This window comes from Mandrillus leucophaeus, unplaced genomic scaffold (genome assembly GCF_000951045.1).
Source record: "Mandrillus leucophaeus isolate KB7577 unplaced genomic scaffold, Mleu.le_1.0 Scaffold208, whole genome shotgun sequence".
In the NCBI taxonomy this organism is placed as follows: Eukaryota; Metazoa; Chordata; class Mammalia; order Primates; family Cercopithecidae; genus Mandrillus; species Mandrillus leucophaeus.
In genome coordinates, this window is record NW_012102121.1 from 284,253 (window position 1) to 303,320 (window position 19,068).

The following is a 19,068-nucleotide window of genomic DNA, read 5'->3' on the forward strand; positions in this document are numbered from 1 at the left end:
TCCATGTTTTGCCACCTAAGCTTTCCCTGTCTGGTCTGGAGCAAACCAGTCTTCTGTGGACAAGTCACCAGCTTGTCTGTGGCTTTTTGTCCCCTCATGCCCCCACCCCCACTGCTCATGTTTTTGTTACTTCTGTGATACTTCCTAAGACAGAGCACCCAGTGTTCCAGTAGCAGTCTCTGTATCTGCCAAAGTCCAGCAGATCTTCCACTTCAAGATATATCTGAACATTCGATTTTTACTTCTCAGCTGACTGTTCCTTGCCAGCCAGCACACAGTTGATATAGTTACAAAAAGGGCTCCTTCAATTATGATTTTCATCCAAATCAAACATAATTAGAAAGATCATTTTCCCTCTAAAAAAATTAAAAACTCATTTTGTAATATATTCCTAAATGGTTTTAGATTTATCTCTTTAAAAAAAAAAAGTAAGCAAATCTCTTTCTTCATTTCCTTGCCTAGTTTTGAGTTTACTGCATACATCTAAATGACCGTTGGCCAGGGAACCTTTAGATTTCTGTTTGGCAGCAAAAACAGCAGATAGTGCCAACAGGAAGGGAGCATGGTCAGGTGGTGGCAGGAAATGCAGACTGAAGAAAATCAGGCTCTTTTCTGAAGTGTGCCTGGCACCTAGAGCAGGCAGCCACCCACACTGCATCTGTGTTTATCATTTCACAGGATTGTTAGCAAAGAAAGCTGTGGATGCTGGCCTGAACGTGATGCCTTACATCAAAACTAGCCTGTCTCCTGGGAGCGGCGTGGTCACCTACTACCTACAAGAAAGCGGAGTCATGCCTTATCTGTCTCAGCTTGGGTGAGGGAGAGTTTTCTTTTGCACCATTGCTTTTGTTGAATTTTATCCCTCATGTATCTTGCTGTGTCACCTTGTAACAGATGTGAGATTATCTGATATCTAATTGCATAGTCATTTATCAGATGGTAGTTAGACTTAAACCCTTACATTCCATCTAAAGAGGTAAGTGCCCTAGAGGGATGGACTTTGCAGGACTGGAAGTTGCTTTGGGTGAATCAGTGAATGAGTGGAGAGTGAATGTGAAGGCCTAGGACATTACTGCACACTACTGTTGACTTTATAAACACTGGACACTTAGGCTACACTAACTTAATTTAAAAAACAGTTTCTTTCTTCAATAGTGTTAACCGTTGCTTACTTTTATTTTACAAACTTTTAAGTTTATTGAAACTCTTGACTCTTATAACACTTAGCTTAAAACAAACATATCATATAGCTGTTCCACAATATTTTCTTTGTATCTTTATTTCATAAGGTTTTTCTATTTTTGAAGTTTTTATTTTTTTACTTTTTAAACTTTTTTGTTAAAAACCAAGACAGGCTGGACCCAGTAGCTCACACCTGTAATATCAGTGCTTTGAGACGCCAAGGCAGGAGGATTGCTTCAAGCCAGGAGTTGGAAACCAGCCAGGACAACATAGTGAGACCCCTGTTTCTACAAAAAAAAAAATTTAAACAATTAGCCAGGCATGGTGGTACATGCCTGTAGTCCTAGCTACTCAGGAGGCTGAGGCTGCAGGATGGCTTGAGTCCAGAGTTTGAGGTTGCAGTGAGCTATGATCATGCCACTGTACTCCAGTTTGGGTGACAGCAAGACCCTGTCTCAAAAAAAAAATAAACACCACGACAACAAAAAAAAACCCTAAGAGATAAACACACACTTTAGGCCTACACAGGGTCAGGATCGTCAGCGTTACTGTCTTCTACCTCCACATCTGTCCCACTGGAAGGTCTTCAGGGGCAATAGCATCCATGGAGCTGTCATCTCCTAGGATAATAATGCCTTCTGGAATACTTCCTGAGGCTGTTTTACACTTAACGGTTTTTTTTTTTTTTTTTTTTTTAAAAAGAGTACACTCTAAAAGAACTATAAAACGTCAGCATGAGTTTGTTTATACCAGCATCATCATAAACAAGAAATGCCTTGCGCTGTGACATCACGATGGCTACAACATCACTAGGTGATAGGAATTTGTCAGCTCCGTTGTGTATATGTGGTCTGTCACTAACTGAAACATCATTGTGCAGTGCATGAACGTATTCATTGCCAAATACGCTTTCTCCAATTTCTCCAATTTCCATATTATTCCTGACTTATATTTTATTCATGTGCCTCATAAAATTCAAATCTCCTTGGGATTATACAATAACAGTAGTTAAGATATTAAATGGCATATATGATTTCAACTCTTAAAATTGTTGTTTATTCAATTTGATTCCTTTTTATAAGTAAAAAATATGAATAGTTTTCTTATGCTATATGATATATCAGAATGCTCTCAAGAATGAAACTTTTAGAAATAGCACTATACTGAACTTTGTTCATGCACTGCAATTCCTTTTTGAACAGTGGTCTCTGGAAACTGTGGCCAGCAGAAAGGCTCACTGAAAGTTACTCTTTTTTTTTGTGCTTCTCTCTTGGTGTCTAGGTTTGATGTGGTGGGCTATGGCTGCATGACCTGCATTGGCAACAGTGGGCCTTTACCTGAACCTGTGGTAGAAGCCATCACACAGGTAATTGCAGAGGTGCCTGTAGGTCTTCAGAGCAGTTGTTTCTTTTCATGTAATTTGACAAAAATGCTGGTATTTTCAGGAAGGTCCATGGAAGCAGGGGATGTGGTTTAGAGTGTGGTCTTTTGAGTTTAGCTAAAATTACTAGCTGGGTAACCTTGGGCAAGTTAATTAGCCTATCTGTGCCTGGGTTTTCACAACTGTATATTGGAGATGATAATGGTATCTCTATTTTATAGAGTTGTGAGAATTAAGATGATGATAAACATAAGTCACTTAGTGCAGTGTCTGGCACTCCAGTAAGTGCTCAGTACTTGCTGGTTTTGACTACAAAGAGCTCTACAGTTGTTTGTTATAGGTATTGGGTTAGTGCAACAGTAACTGTGATTTTGCCATTTCAGTGATGAAGGCCACAATTACTTTTGCACCAACTTGGATAATTTGAAAATTGGTTCAAAGTGAGACAAGTCTCCACACAAATGAATCTAAACTAAATTGTTTTGGCTTGATTTTTGTCCCAAAAATGCTGAACTTTGAAAAATATTATTTGGTTTGCTTTGCATTAATTATAGAATCTATGTAAGTCATTGTGACTTCCTTTAGCTATCAACTGTTAGGTCTTTCCCACCTGTTCTTGGGCCCCAGACAGCAATAACTAGTATGTTGCCTTCGAACTACCTGGTATTTTCTCATGAGCAGAAATCACTAAACATGTCTTTGCTTCCTTTGACCCAGAGTATCTCCCACAGGGACACCCGATGTACCCTTTTCCCCTCTAGTGGGAGAGAACCAAGTGAAAGGGCAGCTTAAAGGACTGTCCTTGCGATGTGGAAACTCTTGCAAATGGTCTGAGACAAGAAGCCTAGTCAGTCTCTTTTAATGACCTGATTTTTCTCTTGCCTTACACAGGGAGACCTTGTCGCTGTTGGAGTACTATCTGGGAACAGGAATTTTGAAGGTCGAGTGCACCCCAACACCCGGGCCAACTATTTAGCTTCTCCCCCCTTAGTAATAGCATACGCAATTGCTGGGACCATCAGAATTGACTTTGAGAAAGAACCACTGGGTAAGATTTTGTTTGTGCAGCTATAATTTTTTTCCAGTGAATTCAGAAATATTACTGGAAGAAAGTTGCCACTTTCCATAATAAGAAATGAAGCATAGAACCTCCAGGGAGAAGACAAAGAAGAGAATCATTTCTTTATTCCCCAGTATACAGCTAAGACTTAACTGCAGTAGTTAAAACAAGAATCTACTGAGGGTCAAGGACGACGAAAGGAAAGTAGGTGCCAAAAGGAATAGACATCTTGCTATTCTGGTTTCTTCTGTAGTTCCTCCCTTTCTAGCTCTCACTTTAATTATAGGCGTTGTTTTAATATATACTCTGTAGAAACATACTGCAGATATTTCAACTTCTCAGAATTCCAAAGAAATGATACAATATCTCCTTTCCTCAGATCAGCTTGCTTGCCCTGCCTGCCTCAATCTATTCTAAGCCAAATAGATAATATGAAAACAATGTCCCTGAAATTTACTTTTTGGAAATTGTAACTTTAGACGTACAGTTGATCCTCATTATTTGTGAGTTCTATACTTGCAGATTTGCCTAGTCACTAAAATGTATTTTAACCCCCAAATCCATACTTGTAGTATGTTCACGGTCATTCACAGATCAGCACAAAGGGGTGAAAACTTTTTATCACTGAACACACATGTTCTATGCTGAGATCAGACAGGGTGTCACTCTGACTTCTTGTTTCAGCTCTCATGTGATATATAAGGATCCTTTGCTCGGTCTACTTAATGCTGTGCTTTTTGCATTTTTGTGCTTTTTGTGGTGATTTCGCTGTTCAAAATGGTTGTTGAGCGTAGCCCTGAAGTGCCGTCTGGCGTTCTTAAGCACAAGCCGACTGTGATGTGCATTGTGTTTAGATAGGCTTCATTCAGAAGAGTCATAGTGCTTTTGGCTGGAAGTTCAATGTCAGTGAGTCAACAGTTTCTATTAAATAAGGTGAATAAGGTGAATAATAAGCCTCACATGAAGCAAGGTTATGTATTGATTGGTGACCAGAGGCTCCCAGGAACCTAATCCTGTATTTCGTCCAGTGGCAATGATTCAGTATCCAGTCATTCAGCATTCACACAGGCTTTATAGAACATAACTACCAAGGAGAACGAGGCTTGACTCTGTATAATCATGAAAATTGCATATTAGAAAGTTTTCTCATTAATAAACAATTTTTCCCCAGGAGTAAATGCAAAGGGACAGAAGGTATTTCTGAAAGATATCTGGCCGACTAGAGATGAGATCCAGGCAGTGGAGCGTCAGTATGTCATCCCAGGGATGTTTAAGGAAGTCTATCAGAAAATAGAGGTGAGGTCCTACACTGCCCTCCCCACCCCGAGGATCTGAGGGAAAGCTGCTCCCTTTGTGTCCTGGCTGCAGACCTCAAGGCTAATGGGAGTATCAACTATATAAAGTAACATTTATTTCTTCAGATAACTGGGGAGGGGGTTCTCCGTCATTTTTCTTCTGTGACTCGCATTTTTACAAACCCCACCTCCCCTAAATGTTCCCGGATTTGGACAAGTCAGTGACAGCCTAGAGAAGAAAGGCCTCAGGTTCAGCTCTCCAAAACCCCACCCCTGTCTCGGACACCCTGGGGTGTGTGTCAGCTGTGGCGAGGACCCCTGGTGGTCACTATATTGTGTCACTAAGTGGAGTCCATTGGTTGAATGCACCTCTCAGAATGCATTTTTGCACACTTAAAAAAAATTAAGGCCACTCAATAAGTACCAAGCTACTAAAATCAAACTTTCCGTACATTTTACAAATAGGAGGCAATGTATGGGGCTCAGCATTATATTCTGAGACTCTTGGATATTATTCCTTTCCCCGCCTTCTGCATTCAGCTGACCCAAGGGCTTCTGACTGCGGCTGGTGGTTTAAATGAGAGTAGAACTGTGTGTGGGAAAGGGTGATGTGGGTGTGATGCTCACACACTGCACCCTCCACAAGGTGCTCCGTGGGAGATGGTGTTAGGGAGCTTGGCAGGCATTGTGCTAAATGCATTCCTCCAAAGGCTGAGTTAATGGACCTGCGGACAGAATTCAAACCAATTTTAATGCATAGCAGCTGTCATTTGCTACCCAGTGTCTGTGTGACCTGGAAGGCCACTTCCCAAAACAGAGAGTAATTTCCCCTTTGGTACAATCTAGATTATTATGATTTCATAAGTTATTGATAAGCATATGCATTAGTTATCTATTGCTATGCGACAAATTACCCCAAAATATAGAGTTGAAACAACAAACATATATTGTCTTCCAGTTTCTGTGCATCAAGAATCCAGGCACAGCTTCACTGTGTACTTTCACAGGGTTCTAATAGTTGTCATCTGGGGCTGCCGTCTCTGGAGAAGGGTTCTCTTAGGCTCACTCATGTGGCTATTGGCAGGATTAAGTTCCTCAAGGGCTGTTGCACTGAGGTCCTCCATTTCTCACTGGCTGTTCGCTAGAAGCCTCCCTCAGCACCTTGCTATGAGGGTCTCTTCACAGCTCACATGGTAGCTGGCTTCCATCAGAGCAAGAGAGACAGAAGGCAGGTCTCAGTAACCTAATCTAGGAGGTAGTCACTGGCTTCAGTCCACACTCAACAGGAGGGGGTCAACAAAGGATGTGAATCCCGGGAGGCAGGATCCCTCCTGCCATCCCAGAGGCTGCCTATCACAGTGCATGTGTATGTTGTTGTTTGTTTTTCAGAGACCAGGTCTCACTTTGTCATCCAGGCTGGAGTGCAGTAGTGTGATCATAGCTCACTGCCGCCTCAAATTCCTGAGCTCAAGCAATCCTCCCATCTCAGCCTCCCGAGTAGCTCGGACTAGAGGGGCATGCCACCACACCCAATTTTTTTTTAAAATTTTTGTAGAGACATGGTTTTGCCATGTTGCCTAGGCTGGTCTTGAACTCCTGGCCTCAAGCCATCCTCCCACCTCAGCCTCCCTAAGTACTGGGATTAGTAGATGTGAGCTACCACACCCAGCCCACAGTATCTATGGATTTTTAAGTTACTTAGCGTGACACACTATTAGTATAAAGGAACTCTTGTGTGTGGCTATTAAGAATAAAAATGGTTTTTAGTGTACCTTTTAGCTTGAATGTATATTTTGTGTTTGCATATTAAATTTTCTCTAGAATGGGATGTGATTAGATCTGCCTTTCTTTTCTTTTTTAAGACTGTGAATGAAAGCTGGAATGCCTTAGCAACCCCATCAGATAAGCTGTTTTTCTGGAATTCCAAATCTACATATATCAAATCACCACCATTCTTTGAAAACCTGGTATGGCTTTTTATTTTTTAACAAAATGAATTCTTTGAAGGATTTCTTTCCTAATCATATCTACTTTATTACCCCATACTCTTGCTTTGACTATCCATTTTATTAAAACCTTTGCAAACCCAAGCAGATATTGGCAGGGAAAGTGTTGGGAGGCTGGGATATTTGGCTACCGTGGGCCTACAGTTTCTCCATGCAGGGGTTCTGCGTGGATGTACGCAGGCACCCTGGTGATCACCTGGACTTAAACCTAGTAGAGTCTGAGGGACTGTTCCAGGAGAACATCCCCACTGCCCACCATAGTGAACCTTATACCCATAAAAACCAGGGACATTGTCCCTGAAACTGATGATCTAGAAGTTTATGCCCTCCTGGTGGGTCACTGTGGGAAGGGGATGCAGTAGAAGTCAGGATTCCAGTTGTCCTCAGGATCTGAGGAGTTCTAGGGATGTGAAGAGAGAGAATGTCATTTGCAGCTGTATTACTGTTGCTTTTGAGGGGATATTGCCAGTACTTCACCTTTTCTTCAAGATTGAGATATGAATGTTTTGAGTAAATTCACCTTACTTTTCTTAGCATCTTTGATAAAAACTAGAACACTAGAATTTTCTGTGCATTGCTGTGGAACTGTCATCTGGTTCAGGTCCATGGGCCACCATCGTTGAGACTGATCTGGTAACTTGTTTGAGAAAACCTGGGCCAATGCTGACTTTTTATATTCTTTGCTAGACTTTGGATCTTCAGCCCCCTAAATCTATAGTGGATGCCTATGTGCTGCTAAATTTGGGAGATTCAGTAACAACTGACCACATCTCTCCAGCTGGAAATATTGCAAGAAACAGTCCTGCTGCTCGCTACTTAACTAACAGAGGGTAAGTATGAGTGAGGCAGGAAGGACTAAAGGCAAAAATGGAGTAATGGAGTAAATGAGGCCAGCGTTTCTCTTTTCACCTGGCCCTTTAGAATCAGACTCTTCAGTGTTCACTGAGGCTTAACCCTGGGGTTTAAAAACCAATTGCGTTTTCTGTTTGCTCCTTAACAGCTTCCATGGGAGAAACGATCAACATGTGAATCCCAACAAGGGGAAGGGGAGAGAGACCTAGTGTATCCATTAGGCCCAGCTGTCATCCCTGCCCCCAGGGTGGCTGATCTTTAAAGTACAAGGCTCTGCTCTTAACCTGAGGCAGAGGCAGAACCTGACATGCATTGCCAGGTCCTGGTTGAGAAACCTAATGTTTACAGAGCACTGCTTGGAGGATTTGCAGCTTACTCATCTGTTTATCAGTTCTTCAGTAGTGTGCTGATATTCATAGGTATACCAGTATTATTAACTGCTATCTCATAGATTAATATTACTCGAGGTCAGTGGTTCCCCAGTCTGAGTTTCCATGAGAATCATGTGAGGAGATAAAAATTCCTGGTTCCTATCCCCATCTCCTGAATCAGCTCTTTCAGTGATTCGCCAGAGCAAATTTGAGGAACAGAATCCAAATGCCTTTTTTCTATTGATTTTTGACCCCTTTTGAGGCATGAACACTTCAGAGAATTGAATGAAAGCAAATCTAATGCCTTCCCAGAAAGATGCACATACCCACAACATTTTGGATAGTTTCAGGGATTCCAAGACATACTCACCTGCTCCTGAAGCCCATTAAACTCAGTCCTTAAATTCGATCTAACCATTAATTAAATCATATTAACACATCCACCCCCTAGTATCTGAAGGAACAGCTCAGTGAACTGATCACTGTGTTAATTGTAAGGTATGTTTCCTGACACTGCAAAGTTTCCTTTCACTGAGGGCCCACAGACAAGATTTCCTCTGGTTTGGGGACCAGAAATAACTGTTCTGCCTCTTTGGCACTGCTTTGATTTTTCTCTCATGGAAGTTGTAAGTTATGGTGCCAGTTGTGTGTCTTTCCTTTGCATTGAGTTCCTGATAACTCAGGGACAAATTTGAAACTATTTCTGGTTACTTTATGGAATGTATTTTGTGTTTCCCCCTATTTGTGGCTCCATCTGATTTGCGTACCGTAATTCTTCTCTTTGCTTTCATTTTCTCACTTATTTTTAATTTTAGCTCTTTATCTTATATGAAGCTTTATAGGCTACCCTATTAACAAATAAAATATCTTTTTAAGATTTCCTTCTTATTTTCCTAACCAGATTTGAAAGACAGTTAACCCAGGAGAATACTGAGTTATGCCTCTCACCACCCCTTCTCACCTCTCTCTGTTCTCCGTTGAAGCTTTGGGGACAGCTTTTCTGCCATGGAGAACAATGCTTAGGAGATTTAGAGAAATAGCCAGGTCTATGTTTTTTTGTTTGTTTGTTTGTTTGTTTTTCTTTTCTTGGTGTAAGCTAAGGTTAATCTTTGCTTGCTTCACTAAGCCAGCTCCTTTCTTGCTTGCCTCCTTAGCCTAACTCCACGAGAATTTAACTCCTATGGCTCCCGCCGAGGTAATGACGCCGTCATGGCACGGGGAACATTTGCCAACATTCGCTTGTTAAACAGATTTTTGAACAAGCAGGCACCACAGACTATCCATCTGCCTTCTGGGGAAATCGTGAGTATTGTCTTCCGCTTCCTGCAGACACTAGCATTTGTCAGCCTTGGTGGAGGTTGGATATTTACAGTTACTCGTCTTTTGGTTTCAGTTTTTCTTCACAGCTCCATCCTACCTCAGACTGACTACAGTCCTCCTTGCCAGGTGTCTATATGCATAGAATCTATCACTGACAAATTCAAACCTTTTCTTGTTGCTTAAAGATTCTAAACCGTGGTTTCACCGAGTCTCGTTTATTAGGAATTGAGCTTTGAGTGAAATTTCATTTAAAGTATTTGAAGGGGAAATACTGGGTGAAATTAAAGGGTATTTATCAAGAAGTGTTATTGTATGACTTTATTGGCATGTAATTTAATTTGTCTAGTCCACATGAAAACAAGGAGTAGAGAGGCGCTTGGAGGTGTGTTTTGGTGCTAATGGGAGCACCATGGTCAGTGTGTTGCAGCAGGGACTGTTTGTTCCCAGCTCTGTGTTATAGTAGCTGTGGGGCCTTGAAGTTATTTCCATCTCCGAGCCTCATTTTTCTCACCTGTGAAGTAAAAATACTACCTACCTTGGAAGAAAGCTGTGAGGCTTAAAATGGAATGAAATATAAAACCTAGCATAGAGTCTGGTGCATGTCATAGGTCCTTAGTGTCACTTCCCTTCCCAGTGAGTGCTGTGAAATTGCCTGTAAACTGTTTAACTTATTTGAGAAATAACCCTGCCGACTTATTTTAAAATAATAATAGCTAATATGTCTGCGGCACTTAACCACATTCCAGGTGTTCTCCTAACCTCTTTGCATATATTGATTTATATAATGCTCATAACAACCCCTTGAAGTAGGTACCATGATTATCTGTGCTTTAAATTGAGAACTGAAGCATAAAGAAGTCGTATTACTCGTTTAGGTCACACAGTGGAAAAGCTGAAATTAAAACCCAGCAAGTCTGGCTCAAGTCAGTGCCCTTTACCACCACACGTACTGCCTCACTCGTAACTGATTGTATTTTTGTAACACAAACGCGTTCTTTAGAGATAAGCATTGATAACCAGGACCTAGCACAGCAGATGCTTGTTCAATGAATAGCAGAGGTTACAGAATATTAAATGAAAAAAGATACATGTTGAATGATGGAATACCCGAGAGACCAAGGGGAAAGACTTGTAGTTATAGACTTTGGGGGACCCCTAATAAACGTCACAGTGTACCACACTCATTTACAAGCCCTGTTTGACATAGAACTTCTAGTCAGATGTCTAGAGCCTCATCTTAAATGAGACAGAATAAAGGATGAATAGACATTTGAGCCAAGACTTGAACAGGGGCATGGAGGGGGGTACAAAAAGTAAAAGAAAAAAAATTATATCCTTAGAGAAGAGTTCATTTTCTGTTGCTATGAAATAACAATCAGAAGACAAGAAAATGTTTTAAATTTACAAAGAAAATTCAAAGGAGAAGTTGATTGGTTGAGAACATTTCCTAGAATATGTAACAGAAAGATAAGAGAAAAAAATGTAAGAACTGAACTCAGGAGGCCCTAACACCTGCCTAAATAGAAGTGTTCGAAAGAGAACCAAAAAAATGCAAGAGAGGAAATTATTTCAAAACAAAACGAAAACTACAAGTAAAATTTCTCCAATTGAATGGTCTGAGAATCCAGATTGAAAAGGCCAACTGAAGTCCCATCTAAATAATTTTAAAACTCACTCCAAGTTATATCATTGTGAAATTAAGAGCAACAAAAGGAGAAATCTCAACGTTTCCAGAGAAAAACAGCTTACATGAAACAACAGGAAATAAGACGTGTTCCAGACTTCTTGATGCTAGAAACTTAGACTGAGGAAAATGATTTGCATCCTAAAATCTATGCCCATCAGATCACCAGTCAAGTGCACTTAAAGTAATGACACATTCAGATATTCAAAAGCTTAAAAAATAGCCCTCAATACCTTCCTTAGGAAGCTACTTGGCAACGTGTTTCACCAAAATAAGGGAGTAAATCAAAGGGGAAGACATAGGATCCAGATGAAGGGAATCCCCAGGATGCTGGTGAAGGAAGAGTCCTCTGTAACAGGAATGCACCAAGCCCAGAGAGCAAGCAGTCAGCCCAAGTTGGAACAGGACTGAGAGCTCCAGGAATGATAGCTCCATGACAGAGATTTTAAAATGGTAAATTGCCTGATGTGTTTGAATGTCTTTAAAGGTGATTTGTACTGCAGGGCTTAATTAATGGGTAAGGACATAGAAACAGGAAAAACATAGAAAAAATGAAAATTACTGACTCCAGTGAAACATGTCTTAAATCACCAAGAAAAGGAAATTGTAGTACATTACCTGGCTCAGCTGTAAATAGTATTTACATCATCATAATCATGCAAACACCAAATGCTGACTTACCAAAAGAACTGTATCGGGAGGTTGGGGAGAAGGGAAATGTGTGGAAGAGGAGAGATTGTTAAGAAAAGTAAATCCTCAAAGTAGGAAATTGACAGATAATTTTTAAAAAATGGAGAAATCAAGAACTAGTAGTTTAAACATAATACGTAGAGATACACAGGCACAGTGACAGAAGAAAGAGCTAAATGCTGTGTTCTCTTTAGACGAGCATAACAGTGCAGGGAGCTGTTTCTTTCTAAGCTGTTGATGGCTCTCAGCATGGCGCGTTTAATAGAAAAGTCAGGAGACCTGAGTTCTAGACCTGCTTAGTCCCTCTGATCTTGGGTAACATGACGTGCTTTGCCATGAGATTGTCAACTTTGCAGTACTTTTTAAAGCACACACTTTCACATTTTTAATACCCAAAGCTATAATCTCTGAAAATATCAGATAAGTTGTTTCTTTCTGGTCTTTGAAAGGATCCAGACAATTCAGTTAGACAGAAGAAGGTTTTCTCCATTTCTGTGACAGTTTCTATATTTATGAGTTCTGTCTAGCTGAAGACATACAGAATCCTATCCACATTTAGGTAATGCCATGTGAAATTAACCACAGGTTCCATCAGTACACCAAAATACGAATTTGTGAAAATCTGTTTGAGAGTTTTCTGTAGCTCCTGTCTCTCCTTTGAGGAATTTTATCTTAGGACTTACATAGCCAGGAAAAATAATGGTACTGCTCGATCAGCAGAGATGATACCATGTCTTTGTAAAGTCTCAGTTCAGTGAGATATTCAGATTTCCTATGAGAAAACAAATCTATTTGTGTAAGATGTTTCTCATGTACTAAAATATTAATCTTTTTCTACCTTTTATTTACTTGGGCTTCCATTTGCATTTGTAGCATCTCTTCCCTTGACCTTCAAGAAGAAAGGTGACTAATAAAAGTTTGCGTTTTATATAATTTCAGAACATGTTACCTTCTTTGTGTTTTCCTACCTTTTACAACTGACCTCAGTGAGTTTCTGATATCAAGTCAAAATTAATGTTTAGGTCGGATTCTGTTTTTTGAGTTTTAAAATAGTTTAGTCAATGGAAAAGAAAAAATCTGATCTAGTTTCCTTCTGTCCCCTGATGCCTTAGGATTCCAATGTTTTTATAAAACCAACAACAATTAGGCATTTCTGTCAAAATAATATAAAATGGTTTTTAAGAATACAAAATTTAAGGCCAGGTGCAGTGGCTTAAGTGCCTGTAATCCCAGCACTTTGGGAAGCCAAGGTGGGAGGATCATTTGAGGTCAGGAGTTCAAGACCAGTCTGGCCAACATGGTGAAACCGCACCTCTACTAAAAATACAAAAATTAGCTGGGTGTGCTGGTGTGCGCCTGTAATCCCAGCTACTTGGGAAACTGAAGCAGGAGAATCACCTGAACCCAGGAGGCAGAGGTTACGGTGAGCTGAGATCGTGCCACTGTACTCCAGCCTGGACGATAGAGTGAGACTCTATCTCAAAAAAAAAAAAAATATATATATATATATATATATATATTTGGTAGAAGTAGAAAGATCAAGATAATTGGGAATTTGTAGACCAGATGTCTGATTGCACGGATTTGGTCATCTGAAGACCCTTCTGGCCCTGCCCTCACCAGGGCTCAGGGGACTTGTGTCCACTCTTTGCCTCTCCTGCATCTGTAAAACTTCCTTTTCTCTTCCTCAGCTTGATGTGTTTGATGCTGCTGAGCGGTACCAGCAGGCAGGCCTTCCCCTGATCGTTCTGGCTGGCAAAGAGTATGGTGCAGGCAGCTCCCGAGACTGGGCAGCTAAGGGCCCTTTCCTGCTGGTGAGTATGAAGCAGCCAGGAGGCAGCTCCCCTCTGAACTGTGAGGGTCCCCAGGCACAAATCCTGTTGCTTTACTTTCCAAGAAGATGTCAAGGAAGAGCAAGCTCAAAAAAGCATGTAGCGTTTATTCCTGGCCTGCTTCTTAGAGCCTCTGGATTTATTTTACTTGGTGAAGGGCCATGCAGAGTTGAACTGGATCTGTCATTGATTAATGAACCTTGGGGGTGTGTCTATAGAACAGTTTTGGGGTAGGGTCTGTGAAGTCTCTGAAACATACACAGAAGTGTATACAGATGTCTTTCTTGGGGAGCGGTGTCATGGCTTTTATAACATTCTCAGAGGCTGAGGACCCCAAATTTATTCAAGTACCTTGTTCCAGGTGGATGTCAGAAATAAGCCAGAGCTATTGTATTGTCTGTCAGGTTCACAGAAGAGAAAAGGAGCCTGAACTTTTTCAGTAGTTACTTTGGCAAGAATGCGTTCTAAGTCTCCTGGAAACTTGGGAGAATCACTTTTTACAATTGGTCTTCACTGCCTATGAATATCTGTTTATGGGCTCTCCATGAGAGAGGGAAACTCACCCTGCACATACCCAGGCAGCTCTTTAGAACCTTCCGCCATCTCGGGGCTCCAACTCTTGAGGTGTCCCCATGGAAGGGGCCATGCAGGGAGCAGAGAGCTTTTACCTCTTGAGCATTTGCTTGCCCTAAAAGCAGAGAAGAATCGTGCCACCCAGCCTGAATCTTCAGGGTGGGGTAAACATGGCTTACCTGATGTCAGTTTAAATCATTTATGGCTCGCAAATTAATGCACTTGGGAAACACTAAGTTCATATCCAGAAGTACAGTAAAAAAAATGTGGCCGTCTGGCAGGCAGTTCTCCAGACATCCAGGCTTCTGAAAATGTCTTTGAACATCACACCTATTATTTTCATTGGTTATTTTGCTCTGAGGAAAATAGAAATGTTCTCTGATTAGTTAGTAGTAGGTCAAAGGCCTGTCTTTTCTGGAAACTACTGAAAAGATCCAGATAATTGCGGAAGAAAAAGGATTTTAGGAAGTGGGTTGGGAGCTGGTAGCCAAAATGCGATCCAAGCAGTCAGCACTCAGGTAGGGAACTCTAAGATCTGATAGAGGATAAGAGAACTGGCCCCCAGGGGTTCTCTGGAGTCCAGACTTTTCTACAGAACCGCTGAGTTCTGGCTGCCCAGGAAGCCATGCGCTCTTCTGTTCTGTAGCTGTCCAGGCTGGGCCACTCAGCCGTGCTGGACTGTACTTACCAGAGAGCAGTGGTTTATGATTTAGAGCTTCTGAAGCACAGCAGCATGGCCTTTGCACAGAGCTAGTGACATGAATAGGGTGTGTTTAGAAAGCTTTCCACTTCCCCAGAATACATCCACCTATCCCTAAAACCCTAGAAAATATCTACAGCCCCAAAGAATCTGCCCTCTCCCTGTAGCAGTGCTTCGCAAGTTTGGAAACACTTATGGGATTATTATTTTGTTTTAATACCTATGCTTGGATCTCATCTCCAGAGATTCTGGTTTAATTGGTAAGGAGAAAGGCCTGGACATAGGGATTTTAAAAGCCTCCCCTGCTAATTCTGGTATGCAGCAGTGGTTGAGAACCATTGCGCTATAGTTCACGGTTCTCAAAATTATAAGAATCACTAGTCCCCTCCCACCCATGCTCCCTGCAAGACATTCTGATGCAGCAGATCTGGAGTAGTACCCAAGTATCTATGTTTTCAACAAGCTCCTAAAGTGACCCTGGTGTTGGGCAATTAAAAATGTGCCCTAGATATCAAGAGACCTCTTAGGGTATTTTAATATTATATGACAGTTATTAATTATAATAAACTGATGGGGAGTTCTAGTTAATGGAGTACCATTCTTTATTGCTGTATATTGCCGATTATAGATTCCCAGTAAAACATACTTTAAGCTTAGTATCAAGACTATATTCAACGCAATTTGGTCTTTGAAGCAGAAAGTGTAAAAGCAGTACACAAGAGGTAATTGTTTACTTTATCTGTGGTATGTTCTGAAAGTTGCTTTTTTGATTGAACTTTCTGTGCCTGCTGATACAGCTAAAATAGTGGGAAAAAAATCAAGGGAAAAATTTTATGTTGTTTTGCGATGTGGATTCCAGATACAATGTAAGTTTGCTCAAACATGTTACATCGCTTGTCAGACTCCAGAGTCCAAATACCAGATTCCAGCACTGACTCCCTGGGTAAAGGGGGACAATAAGGGCATCTACATCCCTGGGTTAGTGGAGGGTGGAATGAGAGGAATTATTTAAGTGCTTACATAGTGCCTTTACGTTGTGAGCAATCAGTGAAGACTAGCTGTTGTGTTATTTATCACTAGAGGATAACATTTAATGTAAAATATTAATCGGTACTTACAAATAATTTACGTGTGAGAACAGTTCTAACTTACAAAGTCTTTTGTTTGTTTTGTTTTTTTTTAACAATCACCAGCTCAAGAAGCTTATAATGTGGGGTAGGGCACAGACCAGTAAATAGACAATTACAAAGCAATATAATAGAAGAAAACACGGTGTTATGAGGCGAACATAAGGACCACTAACTGAAGATTAATTACGCCATTTTCTGTCATCCTAGATGTATTCAAGATGTAATTCCCTTAGAGTACAAAGTTAATGTAAAAAAAAAAAGCATCATTGTGACCTTCAGTGTAGAAGATGTATGGCAAAATTAGGCTGGAGCATCTTTTTCTCCTGTGATATTAGACATCTGATTTCACTGAAATATAGTATACAATTGCTGGAAATAAGGGCCTATAAAAGTCCATAAAACCAAGTGACTTTTCAAGATATAACAAAGGTAAAAGGTTACTGTCATCACTGTCTATGAATCATCTCATTATCAATATTCTAGACTTGGAAGTAAAATAATAAAAAGCTTTAAGCTTTTATCAGATAATTAAACAATTCTTTGGTATTTAATACTAATATTTCAGAAATAGAACTCCAGAGTATTTCCAGATTTGCATACACTGACTGATTTTTAGGTTTATCATCCTTCGTTTTATAACGGAAGTGATTTCTTATACATTGATAGAATGTAGTATGATTGTAGTGACTTTTTTTACTCTGACATTAACTAAAAACATGGTGTAAATTGAGAATTATAGAGGTAGCAAGGCAAAGGTTACGAAATATATGCAAACATTTTTGTTTATTTGTATGCTGTATTTCATTGTTGTGTTTACTTTTTTATTATTATACTTTAAGTTCTGGGGTACATGTGCAGAATGTGGAGGTTTGTTACATACATATACATGTGCCGTGGTGGTTTGCTGCACCCATCAACCCGTCATCTACATTATTCTCCTAATGCTGTCCCTCCCATAGCCCTCCACCTGCCAACAGGCCCCGGTGTGTGATGTTCATTCCCCTCCCTGTGTCCATGGGTTCTCATTGTTCAACTCCCACTTATGGGTGAGAACGTGCGGTGTTTGGTTTTCTGTTCTTGTGTTAGTTTGCTGAGAATGATGGTTTCTAGCTTCATCCCTGTCCCTGCAAAGGACATGAACTCATCCTTTTTTATGACTGCATAGTATTCCATGGTGTATATGTGTCACATTTTCTTAATCCAGTCTATCTTTGATGGGCATTTGGGTTGGTTCCACGTCTTTGCTATTGGGAACAGTGCCACAGTAAATATACATGTGCATGTGTCTTTATAGTACAATGATTTATAATCCTTTGGGTATACACCCAGGAATGGGATTGCTGGGTCAAATGGTATCTCTGGTTCTGCATGCTTGAGGAATCACCACACCGTCTTCCACAATGGTTGAACTAATTTACACTCCCACCAACAGTGTAAAAACATTTGTTTCTTCCCACCCTCTCCAGCATCTGTTGTGTCCTGACTTTTTAATGATCGCCATTCTAACTGGCATGAGATGGTATCTCATTGTGGTTTTGATTTGGATTTCTCTAATGACCAGTGAGGATGAGCATTTGTTCATATATATGTTGGCTGCATAAATGTCTTTTGAGAAGTGTCTGTTCATATCCTTTGCCCACTTTTTGATTGGGTTGCTTTTTACTTGGATAGATTGCAAAAATTTTCTCCCATTCTCTAGGTTGCCTGTTCACTCTGATGATAGTTTCTTTAGCTGTGCAGAAGCTCTTTAGGTTTAATTAGATCCCATTTGTCAATTTTGGCTTTTGTTGCCATAGTTTTGGTGTTTTAGACAAGTCTTTGCCCATGCCTATGTCCTGAATGATATTGCCTAGGTTTTCTTCTAGGATTTTTATGGTTTCAGGTCTTACGTTTAAGTCTTTAATCCATCTTGAGTTAATTTTTGTATAACGTGTAAGGAAGGGATCCAGTTTCAGCTTTCTGCATATGGCTACCCAGTTTTTCCAGCACCATTCATTAAATAGGGAATCCTTTCCCCATTGCTTGTTTTTGTCAGGTTTGTCAAAGATCAGATGGTTGTAGATGTGTGATGTTATTTCAGAGGCCTCTGTTCTGTTCCACTGGTCTATATAATTGTTTTGGTACTAGTAACATGCTGTTTTTATTACTGTAGCCTTGTAGTATAGTTTGAAGTCAGATAGCAGGAAGCATGACGCCTCCAGCTTTGTTCATTTTGCTTAGGATTGTCTTGGCTACGTGGGCCCTTTTTTGTTTCCATATGAAATTTAAAGTAGTTTTTTCCAATTCTGTGAAGCAAGTCAATGGTAGCTTGATGTGGATAGCACTGAATCTGTAAATTACTTTGGGCAGTATGGCCATTTTCACAATATTTATTCTTCCTATCCATGAGCATGGAATGTTTTTCCATTTGTTTGTGTCCTCTCTTATTTCCTTGAACAGTGGTTTGTAGTTCTTGAAGAGGTCCTTCACATCCCTTATGAGTTGTACTCCTGAGTATTTTATTGTCTTTGTAGCAGTTGTGAATGGGAGTTCATTCATGATTTGGCTGTTTGTCTATTATCAGTGTATAGGAATGCTTGTGATTTTTGCAGATTGGTTTTGTATCCTGAGACTTTGCTGAAGTTGCTTATCAGCTTAAGGAGATTTTGGACTGAGACAATGGGGTTTTCTAAATATACAATCATGTCATCTGCAAACAGAGACATTCCTATTTCAATACCCTGTATTTCTTTCTCTTGCCTATTTCCCTGGCCAGAACTTCCAATACTGTGTTGAATAGTAGTGGTGAGAGAGGGCATCCTTGTCTTGTGCCAGTTTTCAAAGGGAATGCTTCCAGTTTTTGCCCATTCAGTATGATATTGACTGTGGGTTTGTCATAAATAGCTCTTACTATTTTGAGATATGTTCCATCAATACCTGGTTTATTGAGAGTTTTTAACATGAAGGGCTATTGAATTTTGTCGAAGGCCTTTTCTTTATCTATTGAGATAAT

At 40.4% G+C, this 19,068-nt stretch overlaps 1 protein-coding gene across 4 annotated transcripts in view; it reads left to right on the forward strand.

Annotated features, from left to right (window-relative positions):
* Positions 1-19,068, forward strand: part of ACO1 (aconitase 1, soluble) — a 68,278-nt gene that overhangs the window by 43,388 nt on the left and 5,822 nt on the right. For 3 of the 4 annotated variants that reach the window (XM_011979982.1, XM_011979981.1, XM_011979983.1), the window contains 8 exons: positions 679-814; positions 2,464-2,548; positions 3,455-3,611; positions 4,795-4,919; positions 6,781-6,885; positions 7,612-7,754; positions 9,302-9,449; positions 13,533-13,655. In XM_011979982.1, the coding sequence (XP_011835372.1) occupies positions 679-814; positions 2,464-2,548; positions 3,455-3,611; positions 4,795-4,919; positions 6,781-6,885; positions 7,612-7,754; positions 9,302-9,449; positions 13,533-13,655 (1,022 nt within the window). Of the gene's footprint in view, positions 1-678; positions 815-2,463; positions 2,549-3,454; positions 3,612-4,794; positions 4,920-6,780; positions 6,886-7,611; positions 7,755-9,048; positions 9,211-9,301; positions 9,450-13,532; positions 13,656-19,068 lie in introns of those variants that run through there. The other variant, XM_011979984.1, reaches the window with a different exon arrangement.